Source organism: Ambystoma mexicanum, chromosome 1q (genome assembly GCF_040938575.1).
Source record: "Ambystoma mexicanum isolate Mex_15411 chromosome 1q, UKY_AmexF1_1, whole genome shotgun sequence".
Taxonomy (NCBI): Eukaryota; Metazoa; Chordata; class Amphibia; order Caudata; family Ambystomatidae; genus Ambystoma; species Ambystoma mexicanum.
In genome coordinates, this window is record NC_090922.1 from 42,389,772 (window position 1) to 42,404,679 (window position 14,908).

The 14,908-nt window shown below is 47.1% G+C and overlaps 1 protein-coding gene across 17 annotated transcripts in view; it reads right to left on the reverse strand.

Moving 5' to 3' along the window:
* ZNF821 (zinc finger protein 821) overlaps nucleotides 1-14,908 on the reverse strand; it is a 363,282-nt gene that overhangs the window by 192,502 nt on the left and 155,872 nt on the right. For all 17 annotated transcript variants that reach the window (XM_069635481.1, XM_069635480.1, XM_069635493.1 and 14 more), the window contains one exon: nucleotides 12,103-12,231. In XM_069635481.1, coding sequence (XP_069491582.1) covers nucleotides 12,103-12,231 — 129 coding nt within the window. The remainder of the gene's footprint in view (nucleotides 1-12,102; nucleotides 12,232-14,908) is intronic.

The window sequence follows — 14,908 nt, forward strand, 5'->3', positions numbered from 1 at the left end:
CTTTGAGACCCCCCCCAGAGCTGATTTTCGAACGAGAGGCGCGGGACGGTGTCCCCCCCACCTGGGAGAAAACCCGGAGAAAATCGGAGGCGGCATCGTGGTGAAATCAACTTCGGCGCGCCGAGGCCTCCGGCGCGGCGTGCAAGCTGCAGATCCTCCAGTGCAGGCCTGAGTATACGCGGGGAGAGCCGCCTTCTGTGATTGACCCGGCGCGGTTCCTGGAGCCCCGCGCGGAACCTGCTGTGCACTGCTGCTCTGTGTGGCTGGGAGCCCCCTCTTGGAGCTGGCCGACATCCCCACCGCGGCACGGTGAGTGGATCCCTCCTCCCCCCCTGCACCACGGGGCGGCTGTCCCCTCCACTGCTGGTCTCTGCTGGCCTGTCCTCGGCCCTCGGCCCGGTGGCGCGGCGGGGCCTAATCCTCCCCCTTACCTACCCTCCAAAGGAGCCCTCTCCGGTGTCGCGGGAACGGCACTCGCTGCCTGAGAGGCGACACGCTCAGGCTGCATGACCAGGGAGGAGGGTTGGAGGAAGAGCCGCACATTTTGACCAGAGAAGAAGAGACGGTTTGCGGGGATGTGGGGCTCCGGAGTGCCCTATGTTATCTCCTCCCCAGCGGACGTGGCTTTATTCAGACACCCTGCACTTTGAGCAACACCGTGGATGGTGGTCCCTCGGCTTGGATTGTATCTCCTGCCACCATTTCTTCTGCAGTACGCGGTTTCGTGCTGCATCCACCTCTACTCCAGAGGATCACCGGAACTGAGGGTTGGGCCCCCAAAAGGTTGGGGCGTGTGCCTCCTCGAGTACCCCCGCATACCAAGCAGCTAACATTGCGAGGACGAAAATCTACGCCGCGCACAGGCAGCACACCCCTGGGTGTTCGCGGATCTCCTCTGGCTGACGTGGGATTGGGAGCTAGGCCCCTGTCTGTTAGGGCCCTCCGCAAGTCCTCTACACATACCTCACCGTACTTGCTGGATACGCCGACACATACTTGTTTCTCTCCCTGGAACGATCTGCTTGAAAGCGAATGGTCAGTGGCTCCCGTGTACTGTCACTGGACTGCTGTCCCTCCATCTGGAGAGTCCATACTCGACTTCCCCTGCTGCGCAATCTTATATGAATATCTCTACAGGTAAATATTGGTACAAGATTCGTGAGATTCTGGTGGCTTGTGTCCGCATCAGAAGTATTGTACGTCGAAGGTCCCACGACTGAACGGGCGCTAACGTTATATCGATAGAAGATCGCTAGGACGTTTTTTACCCTGCTGGGTGCTTCGGGGTGCCACCCCCCATGGACCCTAGGACCAAGTTGGCGAAGTATACGTTCTCACCAATTGCTAGATCCCCAAGGCCCTTTTCGATTTCTATGATGTCAACAGCAGGGTCCGAGGCTGCTGCGACCAAGGCAGACGTAGCTGATTTCCTTGCTGAAATGAAGGGCATGCAAGCAGATATTGGCAGTAGGATAGATAAGATCACACAAAGGATAGACAAAATGGACGACAGGCTCGAGCAGGTTGAGCACAACCAAACATCTCTGAATGTACTAGAAACACAGATGGATCACCGCATTGCAGACATATCGAACAGAGAAGACGAATTGCGTCTCAAGGTCGACGACCTTGAAAACAGGGAGCGTCGTAACAACATTCGAGTCTTTGGTGTTCCTGAGAAAGAGGGTGAAATCGAGCTGGACCTGAAACACTCATTACACGCTATCTTGAAGCTCCTCTATAACGACGACTCGATTGATGCACCTAAAATTGACCGAATCCATAGGGTAGACCGGGGGGCCCGAGATCGGTCCTGGCCTGATTTCATAACTATGCGGACAGAGCACGAGTCTTGGACAAGGCCAGAAACGCCCCACAATTGTCCTTGGAGGACTCCGTCATTTCTCTCTACCAGGACCTGTCATCCCTCACACTAGCAATGAGGAAAAAGTGCTCTCCGATCACGAAAATGTTGAAGGACAGGGGTGTCAGGTACCGATGGGGGTACCCATTCTCCCTCACCTTCGAATGGGAAGGCTCGACATTAAGACTTGTCTCGGAGAAAGATATTGTTGACTGCATATCGGATTTGATAGGCCCGCCGGAAGGTGCCTCTTCTCATGAGGATCAAGGGAAATCTGGTGGCGAATGGAAAACCAAGGCTCCACGGCGGAGAAAGATTCCAGGTTCTAGGAAATTTAGAAAGATGAACACTTCCCAGGACATGGAACACTGACAATGTGAGAATTGATCAAATTATTCTGCCGAGGAGGTTATGGACTCATGCATAGGAGTCAACCTCCTGCTTCGCGACTTCCATAGATGGCCTGCAGGCCAAATTGTGAGAGGTCACTTTCTCCAAGTGCAAGGTATCCATAGCTCTGTGTGCCTCAGACGCTCGGAATGTGATATGGAGTAATACTCACATTGCGTTGGCTCCTGGGGGAGGGTTGATGACTCCGTTATTGAATTATTGTTAGCGTTAGGTGCACACAAAAGTTGGGGGCTCACTGATATATGTGACTTTATTATGGTAGGACCGCCTGTTTTGCGGTCTTCACTGGTGGTCCGAGTTCGGCTGGGTGATGTCAACCTGGGCGAATCGGGCGCCGAATGCGTTGGGGATGGGGAGGGGGGTGGGGGAGGGGGTGATTGGAGAACACACAGTTTGCATTAATCTTGATCCAATAGATGCGCAGATGCACCTTGGACACACTGAGGTCTATTGTACGCGCCGAACGACCTGGTCGTCGGCCTCCATGGAATTTTCTGGGATCCACTCTTATAACACTGACCCATACATTGCAATGGCCGACGGGATATGTGCCATGGCACAGACAGAATGGCCGCCCACGACCTCTGAATAGATTTATGATGGCACTTACACCCCGTAGGGACACATTACGCATTTGCACACTTAACGTCAAAGGCTTGAACTCCCCCACGAAACGATCAATGGTGGCCAGGGAATTCAGGAGATCGAATGTAGACATCTTGTTCCTTCAAGAAACGAGATATCGGAGGGGTGAGGAGAGGGCCATCCCGTCACGGGAGATTGGACTCGCTTACTGGAGCTCGGGTATACTGAAAAAGGCTGGGGTGGGGATTCTGGTTCGCAAATGCCTTCGGATGACAGTTCTTGACATATGGACGGATACTGAGGGTAGGGCGATCACGATTGTGGGCAATATAGGGGGCACAACAATTACTCTGGCTACGCTTTACGCACCCAATCAGGGGCAAAATTGGTTCCTTCATAAAATCTCTGAAAAGGTCTTTAATATGGCTAAGGGGCACACTGTCCTGGGTGGGGACTTTAATACATGGATGGACAGTTCTATTGACAGACAGACCAGGGCCGACGCATTAGATCCGCCCAATACTCGAACTGAGGCTGACATTAAGTCTACCCTTGATCTATATGGCCTTGTTGATAGCTGGCGATACCTGCATCCGTTGGACAGAGGTTTTACCTTTCACTCCCTCCCCCACGACACACTCACACGCATCGACTATATTTTTCTCTCCAACGATCTTCTGCGCGTGCTACAAGCTGCCACTATATATCTCTCTGCATGGTCAGACCATGACATGGTTGCAATTGATATATCTTGGAATGAGCTGGCACCCCGGAATACCAAATGGAGGTGTAATGAATCCCTCTGGGCTGACCCGGTCTTTAGGGGAACCTTTGATACTGAAATCGAGCAATTCTTTTCCACTAATGATACAGGAGAAGTAGGGAAGGTAACTGTGTGGGAAGCAGCCAAGGCTACTTGGAGGGGAGTCCTTATAAGGGAAGGGGCCCGAAAGAAAAGGGAACGCGCTTTAATGGAGAGGGGCATCAGGGAGAGGCTTAACGTGGCTCAGAACCTGGCGCAGTCCTCCCCGTCTGATAGATCTAGGTACTTAACTGAAGCCAAACAACTCAGAGAAGAATTGAGGATACTTATTGCTGGCAAAACAGCCCAGACCTTACAGTGCCTTAAGCAAAAGTATTATGAGAAGGGCGATAAAGCAGATGCTCTGTTAGCAGCTCGCCTTCGTGCACAGAAAGCGGAAAGATGGGTCGATCGAATTGAGAGGACTGACGGCACTCTTATAGATACGACTGTCACGTCCCCGGAGGACATACAAGAGGCATTCGCCTACTTCTACGAAGACTTATATATGTGTGACCCCCCTCCCCCGATAGGAAGCATAGACGCATATCTTGAGGGAGCGCGTCTTCCCACACTCACAGGTACGGAGGCCGAATCCCTAGATGCACCGGTCACGGAGGATGAAGTTGCGAGTGCCATTAAGAGGCTGAAAATAGGGAAAGCCCCGGGGGATGACGGATTTACGCCAGGTTTCTATAAAGCATTCTCCACCCTTCTTGCCCCTTTCCTGGCGTCCTTGTTTAACCATATCTTTGATACGGGTCAAGCCCCCCCGTCCTTCTCTCAGGCCCTCCTGGCTGTAATTCCTAAGGAAGGTCGAGACCCCAAATACTGTAGCTCTTATCGACCCATCTCGCTTCTTAACATCGATGCTAAGGTGTATGCTAGAGTCATTGCGGCTCGGCTCGAAACATATCTTCCCAGACTGATACATTCCGATCAGGTTGGCTTTTTTCTTGGCAGGCAGGGCGCGGATACCATGCGGAAAACACTTCACTTACTTCATGAGGCACAGGGAATGAAGGGGGACCCATCTCTTTTGTCGTTAGATGCCGAGAAGGCTTTTGATAAGGTGTCATGGGACTTTTTAGAAAGAGTGTTGGTGTCAAACGGGCTGGGACCGAAACTCTGCCGCGCCATTAAAACATTGTACACCTCCCCCACGACGTCGGTGGCGGTGAATGGAGGATACTCACGCTGGTTTCCCCTTGAAAGAGGAACGAGACAGGGTTGCCCACTGTCAGCAATATTGTTTGTGATGTCCCTCGAACCATTGGCGCAGAAACTAAGGAGTGACGGTAGAGTTAAGGGCATCACGGTGGGAGACAGGGAGTACAAACTGGGACTATATGCGGATGATATCTTGCTTCATCTGACAGAGCCCTTAGACTCGATCCCAGCTGCGCTTAACATAATTGAGGAATACGGTGCACTGGCCGGCTTAAAAATCAACACAGGGAAGTCAGTCCTCCTCCCGATTGATAAAAGTAGGGATTCTGAGATCGTACGCTTTACCCCGCTAGGAGTTCAAGTCAGCCTTACTACCCTCCGTTACTTGGGCATCAATGTTACCCGCGATCTTGACTCCTTATATGGAGCTAACTTCCCACCATTGTCACTCGCCCTACAGAAAGATATCCAACGGTGGTCTAAGCTCACAATCTCCTGGATGGGCCGTTTAAATGCCATAAAGATGGTCTTTCTCCCTAAAATATTATATTTGTTTCAGATGCTCCCCGTTAGGATGCCCCCGGAATACTTCATGGAAGTGAGAAAACTGTTTTTGACCTTCTTATGGGAGGGCCAGAGGCCAAGGATTCCGAGATCCTTAATCCAGCTCCGCAAAGATAACGCAGGAGTAGGCCTCCCGGATATGGAGACATATTACAGGGCGACGCAACTTAGGGTTCTTGTCCCGCACTTTAGGCAACGTTCGGAGCCCCAGTGGATAGCGCTGGATAATTATCACCTTCGTCCCTTTATTGTGTCCGAATGGTTATGGGTCCCCAGATCTCAATTGCGTGAGAGAGTCAGATCCCACCCTATCTTAGGTACATTGTGGACAGTATGGAAACCCGGCAGGAAAATGATGGGCGTCACGACATGGCCATCTCCCTTAGGACACCTTTGGTCACCAGGAATCCGAGATGCAATCCCAGAACCGGGAAGCTATGAAACATGGTATCAAGCGGGGCTGGAAAGGGCGGGCCAATTATGGCGCAATGGAACCTTTATAACCATACAGGAGCTCCAGGAGGCGCTCCGCATAGGCCCGCTTTCAGTCTTCCTGTATTTGAGACTCAAAGGGGTAATGACAAGGTCAATCTGGAAGGACCAATTGCAGACGGATCTTACCCCATTTGAAACGATCCTTGATCGATGTACGGGCTCCAGTGGCCTGATAAGTGCTATGTACTCGGCTCTGATCGAGGCCGATATTTCCCCCTCCTTGGTGCTTAAGAGCAGATGGGAAGCAGATATGGGCAGACAAATCTCGCAAAAACTGTGGCTACAAATCTGCAGACGTACTGCGAAATCCTCTATATCCTGCCAGTATAAACTGCATGCTATAAAGTTATTGTACAGATGGCAGTATGACCCGATCAGGCTCGCCAAGATGTATCAGGGGGTTATAGCCCATACTGTTGGAGGGGTTGCGGGATGCGGGCTGATTATTGGCACATGTGGTGGGGGTGTGCAATGGTTCAGACTTATTGGTCGGAGGTTCTTAGCTGGATCAGGGACCTGGACAATGAAAGAAGGGTGCAGCACCCAATGTTTATCCTGTTTGGTCTGATCGAAACAGGGGACAAAGTTGTAAAGGCACCTAGGATGGTACACGGTCTATTGATGGCTGCACGAGCCTGTCTCACTATGGTATGGAAGAGGCCCAAGCTCCCTAGTAAAACCGAGTGGCTTGGGGTTGCCCAAACTCTCTATAGAATGGAATGCTTGACTGCCGCCTTACGCGGAGATCTTACTGATGTCGAAAGTGCCTGGTCTGAGTTCAGAGCCAAACATGCCTTGTAAAGACAATGTGTGCAGAATATTGTTGCGATCTGTGCCAATATTGATAATGAACGATGATTCTCATTGTGGCGGTTCCTTGGGCCATGTTATGTGTCCTGGTCGGATATCATATTTGTACTCGAAGCTTTCTGGTGTTGTCTCATTGTTTAATGTTGTTTTTCAATCCCCTACTTGGAGATATTAGAGGGGGGGGGGGGAAGGGAGGAGCGAGATTGGGTTTTACAGATCTTATTTGCTATACTGTTCGATTCTCAGGAATTATTGCACATGCCATACGAAGACGGTATTCACCTTACATGCTTTTTCTAATATCTTACTGACAAATTCTGTATGTAAGTGATTGTTGAATTTGTATAAAATCAATACATTTTGAATTAAAAAAAAATATATATATATTTTTTAAGCAACCAAAACTTTAAAAAAATATATAAATAAATAAAAAAAAATTCGACCTTTTTTTTCCGACCATTTTGATTCGATTAAATGGTCATTTTATTTTCGACCATTTGACCGGACACCACACATAGAATAACCATACATGCTGAATGTAGAAACGCAAACAAAAAGGTCAGAAAAGCCTGCTAACCAAACTGTAAAACCTAACATTTCTGCATTCACACCTCATATTGAATCTCACACAACCACTTCTCTGCACAGCAATCCGCACATACTTCAGCACATTGCAACAACAGGCGAACAACACATGACCCAGCACAACAGCAAATGGCAATTCGCTCCAACCGGAAAACACACTTAAGCTCAGCGAAAGGTGCCAACCGAACCGAAGTGGCCAACAGGACATCAATACTCTAACTATCCTAATCCCGCTACGCCCTACTAACCTCCACCCCTCCATTTGCAGATACTCCAGAGCACCTGGGGCCCACTTCCGATGGTGACGGTGCATGGTATAAATACCTTTAACATTAACTAAGGGGAGCAGCACGCATAGCGGCTTAACAGCATTAATGTAGAAGACGGCTTTATCCACCATAATCCTCATATTTCAGAACTCAAAACAGTGAGACGACCTCATCCTGATGGGACAAAAACACAAACCGATTCCAGCCTAACAGCATAAGGAGGCTTTACCAGTTCAGCCTAGCCTCAAATTCAGATTACAGGACTACTAAAGAGTCTTTACCCATTTTCCCCTCCCTATCTAAACTTTTCACCCTTTAGCCCAAACGCACCCTTACACTACACACAAAGACACCCCCCTGACAGAGTTTTATGCCTGATCGCACTACTTCCTACTTTCCCTACGGATAAAAAGATATATTCCAGGGTTGAAATTGGAATTCATGTGCTTAGGATTTTGCTTTGACCAGGAGTTACTCATTGTGGCCTAGAAGCTATTAAAGTTCACTCTCATGAATGTCCCTGGAAGATTGTGTAACTTTCCAAAACCATGGCATTCACCCAAAATGTACATTCCTGGAATACCCTCTTTCTATTTCTGTGTTGCTCGGTCTGGTACTCTATTGCTGACTGTGATGCTGAATCCTCTGTCTCATGCCCTGTTGCTTTCACTTTTTATGGTCTCTACACTGATTTCCAGTTGGTTTCTTTTACATTTCTTTTGTGCACTTGATTCTGTCTTGCTGTTATCTCTCATTTAGTCTTTACCTATTGTAATGGATCAGGAGTAAGACTCGGACACAGTATCAGGTTCCGGGTTTTATTGTTAAAATAATAGGAGGGGTTGTGAAATCCTACCTGTCTCTAGATATACAAGCGGGTTCCCTACCTCAACAAAGCTAATAAACATCTGTGTCAGGATGTTAAACAATAAAGCATCCTCCGTCCTGTGTCCAAAACCCAAACTGACCTGTACATACTAAACTAAATACCAGGAGAAAATAGGGATTTCTATAAGCTATAGACTTATAGCTTTCTCTTGATGTTTCAAACATAAGGTTCTAAGGTGTAGAAAAGAAAAGAAATAATGTTCCACCAAGGAAAAGGGTTTTTTCCACTTCCCCTATGTTTCTTCTGGTTTCTCACAGTCTGTCTGGCACTTTCGTTAAAGTCAATAATGTTCCAATGTTTTACAAAGAGGTGCCTCTCTCCCTGAGCACTTTTCTTTCACTCTGTTATTTTCCATTCTGTTATCTCACAGTTTCAAGGGGGACAAGCCCACCCTTGAATCTCTTTAGTCTTATCAATCAGAAGAAAGAGATTTTTTTTCTTCTCCCTCTGGTTGCCTTTAAATGTCACGGTTCTTTGAGATATTTAATTTCACTCTCTTTCTTGACCTTGTTCTTCTTTAAAGAGGTATGGTTTCCCCTTTTGTTACGATTTCAGGTTTATTAAATTATCTTCTTACCCCTTGTTTACTCCCCTGCCAGTTATTCACTGTTTCGTTACTTCTCTTGTTTCCTTTAACACTCAAAAGGGTATGGATCTTCTGTTTCTGCATCGACTTTTATGGTTTCTTACTTTCACAGAGGGCTTTTGAAGCCCGGCCTTTCTTAATCCTTCTCCTCTCCCTGGTATACTCTCCTGCCAGGGTACTATAGCTTATTTTTAGAAAGGGGTATGGATCTTCCCTTTTGACTGTTCCATACTTTCAAGCTGCTTTTTAACCTCTATCTCTTCTCACTACTCCTTCTACTTCGCTTCTTACCTCTGGTTTACTCTCCTGACAGTGTGTTACAACTTTCTTATTTGGTTGCGAGTCCCAGACAGACTGTTTGCCTGGTTCACTATCCGGTCAGGGATTCTTTGCTCTCTTATCACTCTTTTGTATCTACAAAACAACACTTCTCCAGCATTGGGCCAATGACCCTCTCTTCACAAGCTTTGTATCAATTGCACTTTACTCGAGTTTTCAATAATACTTGTTTCTGTATTAATTCCACTGCCTCCACTTGGTCTTTTCACAATGTTCGTATTAATTCTGCTGCCTTGTCCGTTCTTCTTCCTTTACTTGGGCGTTTCACAATGTTTGTATCTATATCAATTGTACTGCCTTCTTCGTTTGGGCCCTCTCGTACTGGGCCTGGTACGCAGTGTTCGCACTGAAGCATACCAGCAACCCATGTACTCTCCCTGGGCTTACCAGTGTTTCCCTGCGTCTTCAGCGTTTGTTGCATTTCTCTGTCCTCTTTGCTTCTAGCCTGCTGACTGGAATTGTGTTTGCTGAACCGCGTCGTTCCCGCTTGGCCTCCTTGAGTCATCACTGATCCCCTGCCTAAAGTCTCCGGCCATGTGGCCAGAGGAAGCCAGCCGCTATCTGGTCCTAACCCTGGGGGTGGTATTCTGAGGGTGGATCGCATGGAAGGTGATGGCTGTAGGGGGGAAGCGATGGCTCCGAAAGGGGAAGACATGGTATTCTTCCCTTGACTGTGAAAAATCCCTAATCCCAGAGTTTCTATTGGCCTGCTGTCATTATTCAGAACCCTTTAATTGTGAGGTCTTAACATCTACTGCTTTAAACATCTTGAGCAGAACTTTATTCATCCCTCACATGTACATAACCTCTCTAACCTTTGACATCTGATTTTGATGATGATTGTTATGTAGATAAAAGTGTACAACAACAGAACTTAAAACACTATGGTAATCCTTTGGACTTCAATTCCCAGGTAGCTTTAAGTACTGGGACGAAGAAGGGGAGTATAGAGTCAATGAGGATCAACAGTAATGCCAATAGTAACATGCAATCTAGTTGTTGTCCAATCAACTGTGCAGGACATTTAAATCAGAGAAACACCTGCAGACGGGAGCAAGAGAAGGTGAAGGAGAAGGCAGATTGGGCTGCAGAGTACGCAGAGCAGGATGCAGAGACGCGGAGAAAGGCAGACGTGCAGAAGTGAACCAGGCTGAAGGAGAGAGGTGCTTCCGACCTGCCACTTGTCAATCCAACATGCCAGAGTCATGGGTGACCCAACGGAGACTGACAGGCTCTGGGGAAGTGCAGCGAGGAAACCGGCAACCACGACAATGTCAAGACAGAAAGCAGCAACCGTACCAGCGAGGAACCACGATGTCAGCAGAGGACCTGAAAAGGGGGTTAACAAGCTGGAGAAGTCATACCCAAAGCAAAACTCTGCCGCTACAACAAACCACGGGTCGGAGACGCCAGAAGATACCAGTGAGTTGGCGCTTTCATAGTGGTAACACTGGGGCGTTCCGACAGTTCCATAGACAATTAAGTGAAAGTTTTGAATGCTGACCAAATAGTGTTACAGAGAGAACCACCAAGGTGCAATTATCCTGATAAGAGATGTCAGTTGGGGAAAACCTGGAACCAGCATTGCCAGAAGTCATAAGACATTGGGCCTCATTACGAGCACCATATTTGAGATACTAGCTCAGATTCGAACATCTACGTAGTACTATATGTTGCCAGTATACTGAGCAACTTAGCTATTGAATTAATGCACCGAATACCGACAACAGACTCATGGGAGAATCTGTATTTTCATATATATATTTGAAAGTTTCGCCTACAAAAGCCACAAAATTACCACGAGTTCCCGAATGGGTTATCCAGATTACATCTAATTGAGGTAAGACAAGGGAAGCTGCCATATTCAGTTATGATGGGCTATTGATGTCAATACCATATCAGTGACAACTTTCTAATTTTGTAGTAATTGTAGATTATCAGAGAAAACTGCCACAGTTGCAATTTACTTGAAACCAACACAGCACGGGGTAAGCCTATAAATATCTTTACCGGCTTTAACCAGCCTTATTTGAGGATACTTTATGAACAGTGTCTAATAACACTTCTTCCTGGAACTCACATTGCTCAGACTTACATTATGAGATAAAGGTGAGTTCCACTTATGTAATTCAATGTGATCACGGCCAATGTAGGGTCCTACACTCAATCCCAACTAGGTACTAACCGATACCAATCGATTCAATAGTCGATAAACATACAGCCACTATGGGTGATGGGAAGGCGATTACAAAATCAAATGGATTCACTGCACAAACGAAAAGCATATGCATGTACCAGCATTAGGTTGCTCCAGGCGTGCACAGACAAGTCTAACAGGCATCTCATACATTTGAAGCATAGCAGTAAGCACGTTTCATAGAGGAGAAACAACTTTCAGTGTCGATACTTCAATTCAAACATGGCATAAACATTTTCTATATTGGTTTCCCTTTTTCCTTTGTCTCGTTTGTAATCCTTATCTGCATACACATCCTGCCTATAGTATGTACATAAATGTTTTTTTCTCTCTCTAACTGCATTTCTATACATAATGTCATGTTATGTAAGTTAACAAGTAGTGTTAATGTTACCTGCTTATAGACACAATCGCACATCAAGCATGACTAAGGCATAGTGGGGCACACAACTAGACATATGTATATACTTTTTAGGATTTTATATGGAAATGTGCACAATGATGAAAACTACTTAAGCTAAGCATTTCATACTCACTGCTGCTGAGATCTGGTTCATCCAGGTGAGTAGGCACGGCACTTTCCTTATCCCCAATTTGCCCTGCAAATTTGTTTTTCATCATTGCCTGTCTTGCATGCTCTTCCAGCCTAGCAAAAACCTGTTCCCCTAAAAGCACAAAGAGAACCAAGCTATCAAGTGATGCCCAATTCATATAACAACTCTCATCGTCCAGTCAGCTGTTTCTTGCCAACAACATGAATGAAACCAGGGTGGCCTAGGACTTTCTCCCAAAGGACAAAGGCTGTAACTAAATGACTATCAATGCCAATGAAATCTGTGTTCATATACACGTACACGCATGATGTAAAGCAAACAAATCACATTATTGGAGATACATATCAACTCAGCTGTATTAGTATTAATTCCATTTAAGGTGGTGAGCCAGGCCTAAGCTTCAAGCACCTAGGTAAGTAGTGGTGGCAAAGAGTACATTACAAGTACAAGGAGCCAGGAGGGTACAGAGTAGGATCCAGCCATAACGTTGATACTACAGAAAAGCAAAACCATTTAAATATTAAGTGGTCTTGCCAAATACAGATGTCTTGCATGTTTTCAAAGTTAATATTCTGTATAGAGGCAAGAGCAGTGTGATTGAAGGATAAACAGCACCCATAGTTTACATTTCTTTTTTTTCATATTGCACATCAGGCCGGAATCCAGCCTCTGTTGGGCTTTAGTAAATTCTACTGATGCGGGTCCTGGGGTACTCCGGCAGCCATCATCTCACTAAGACCCCACGTTACCTTGTTCAGTATCGCTCAGTGTTTTGACCACCTGAATCTCCGGTAATAGGACATTCTCACATATCAGTTGGGCTTTCGATTGGCCAGGCCTGATGATATAGGAAAGATTCCCCAGACTGAAAAATACCACTTTCATCTCTTCTGTGTACTCCCCATCTATGACTCCGGCACCCACGTCTGTGGAATGTTTGTGAGCCAGTCCCGACTTGTAATTCTCCCATGTGTTCCTTCTTCTGTAGTTTCAGTCCAGTCTTCACAAAGGCCTGGCTCCGAGGTCGAATTATCACTTCATCATTTCCAAGCAAGTTACACTCGGCACTGCTCTTGTGGGGTGGCTGGCTGTTCTGGTTAGTCGGACTATATTCAACATCTCCCTGTCTGGGGTGAGTACTATATTGGGATCTGAATGAATCCCACAATAACACCATGTGTAACAGATGGCCTCAATGACGTACCAACTCGTAAAGACAGTTCAAGGATTTTTATTTGATTGTTTTTAAAAAGGCTCTACTGGCCGTCCCTCTCTCCTGTCTAGAAAAAGCAAAACCCTGCTTAACCCAGGCATCCATAGCCCCCTGGTTAGTATGTACTTATTGCTTATGCCTACTATTCTGCCATGCTATTCGTGAGGTCCTAAAAGAAACCACCTTAACCATTTAATGTGCCTGTGTGACATCCTATGCGTGACCTACCCTATCTTTGGGGTAGTTCTAAGGGATTGTGAAGTTGTGCCTTCCAGACACTCAAGCACCACTCTATCTTATTTCTCTCATGCACTGTCCCCTTCCATGTGCCACTCTCTTACTCTACCTTCCTCCAGCTCCTCTCCTCTCTCCAACTCCACCCACCTTCTCTCCTCTCTCTTCCTAAGTCTTCCTCCACTGGGCTTCCAATGTCCGTTTCGCTCCATCTCTACAACCTACCTTCACCCTCTGATGTTACTCCTTCCTACTCTCTCCACTGCTACTCTCCCCTCTCCTCTCCCCTACTACACCAACCACCCTGCTACTCATTCACCCCCTTCCACTACCTCAGTCACCTTCCACATACTACCTACTCTACACTTATTCTCATTCACACACCTTATACGCACACTCATAGTAGTATCACTTTCACCAACTAATACTTAATTCTTGCAAATCAGCTCCACACTTCTGTCTACTGTCCTTCCTCCTTTTGGTCTTTTGGACTGCCACCTTCCCCTACACCTCGAACCTCACCCGAACAACCCAAAACTTAATTCTTCATGTGGCCCCCTTCTATCTTCCCTTTCTTGCCCTCAATGGTCTGGTTGCCCGGGTCAATGCAGTGTGGTCTTCCCCACCCCAGAGTGATTACTTACATGAAAAGTAAATAAGTGGGTGTACGCCCCACTTTTTTCCCGCGTGCAGGTATGCATGGCTTTGCAATGGCAGCCCACTAGAGCAGGTGTTATGAGGTTTCTCCAAGTCTGTGAGTTTACAGTCTCTGTTGGGGAGTCTTTCCACAGCGCCATTACAGGCGTGCGTGATGCTGTGGAGTGAACTATAGTCCTTGCTGAAGAGGCACTTGGCTGCTCTATTACTGATGAGCATGGTCCCTAAGCCGTGCAGTTTGTGGCTTTTCAGTTACACGTTAACACTTGCTGTGTTGGACCATGCAGCACCGAGTGGCGTGTCCTTTTCATTTAGCTGCCGGTTGGAATTGGTTGGTAGTAGTTAGTTGTGGGTGGATGTCTTGCAGGTTTGGTGTTCTGAAGGTCTCCTCCTGGTTCACTGCTCTGCTTTTTGGGATCCGTAGTTCTCTAGAGAAAGCAGAGAGAAACTGGCCAGATTCTTGGAATTCAGGTACGGGGTGATTAAGAGTGGTATATTTGTCAATCATACATGTACATAAAGAAGGGGCAAGGACTGAGGCCCACTGAACTGCCACCTCCTACTTCTGGAGTAGGAGTGACTCTGGCTTTCATCCTGGTAGGCCTCCCACACCAGGCTGAGCGTGATTTCCCTCTCCTCTAGACAAGGTCAGACTACACCCCTAGAACACCACCATGTACCTTA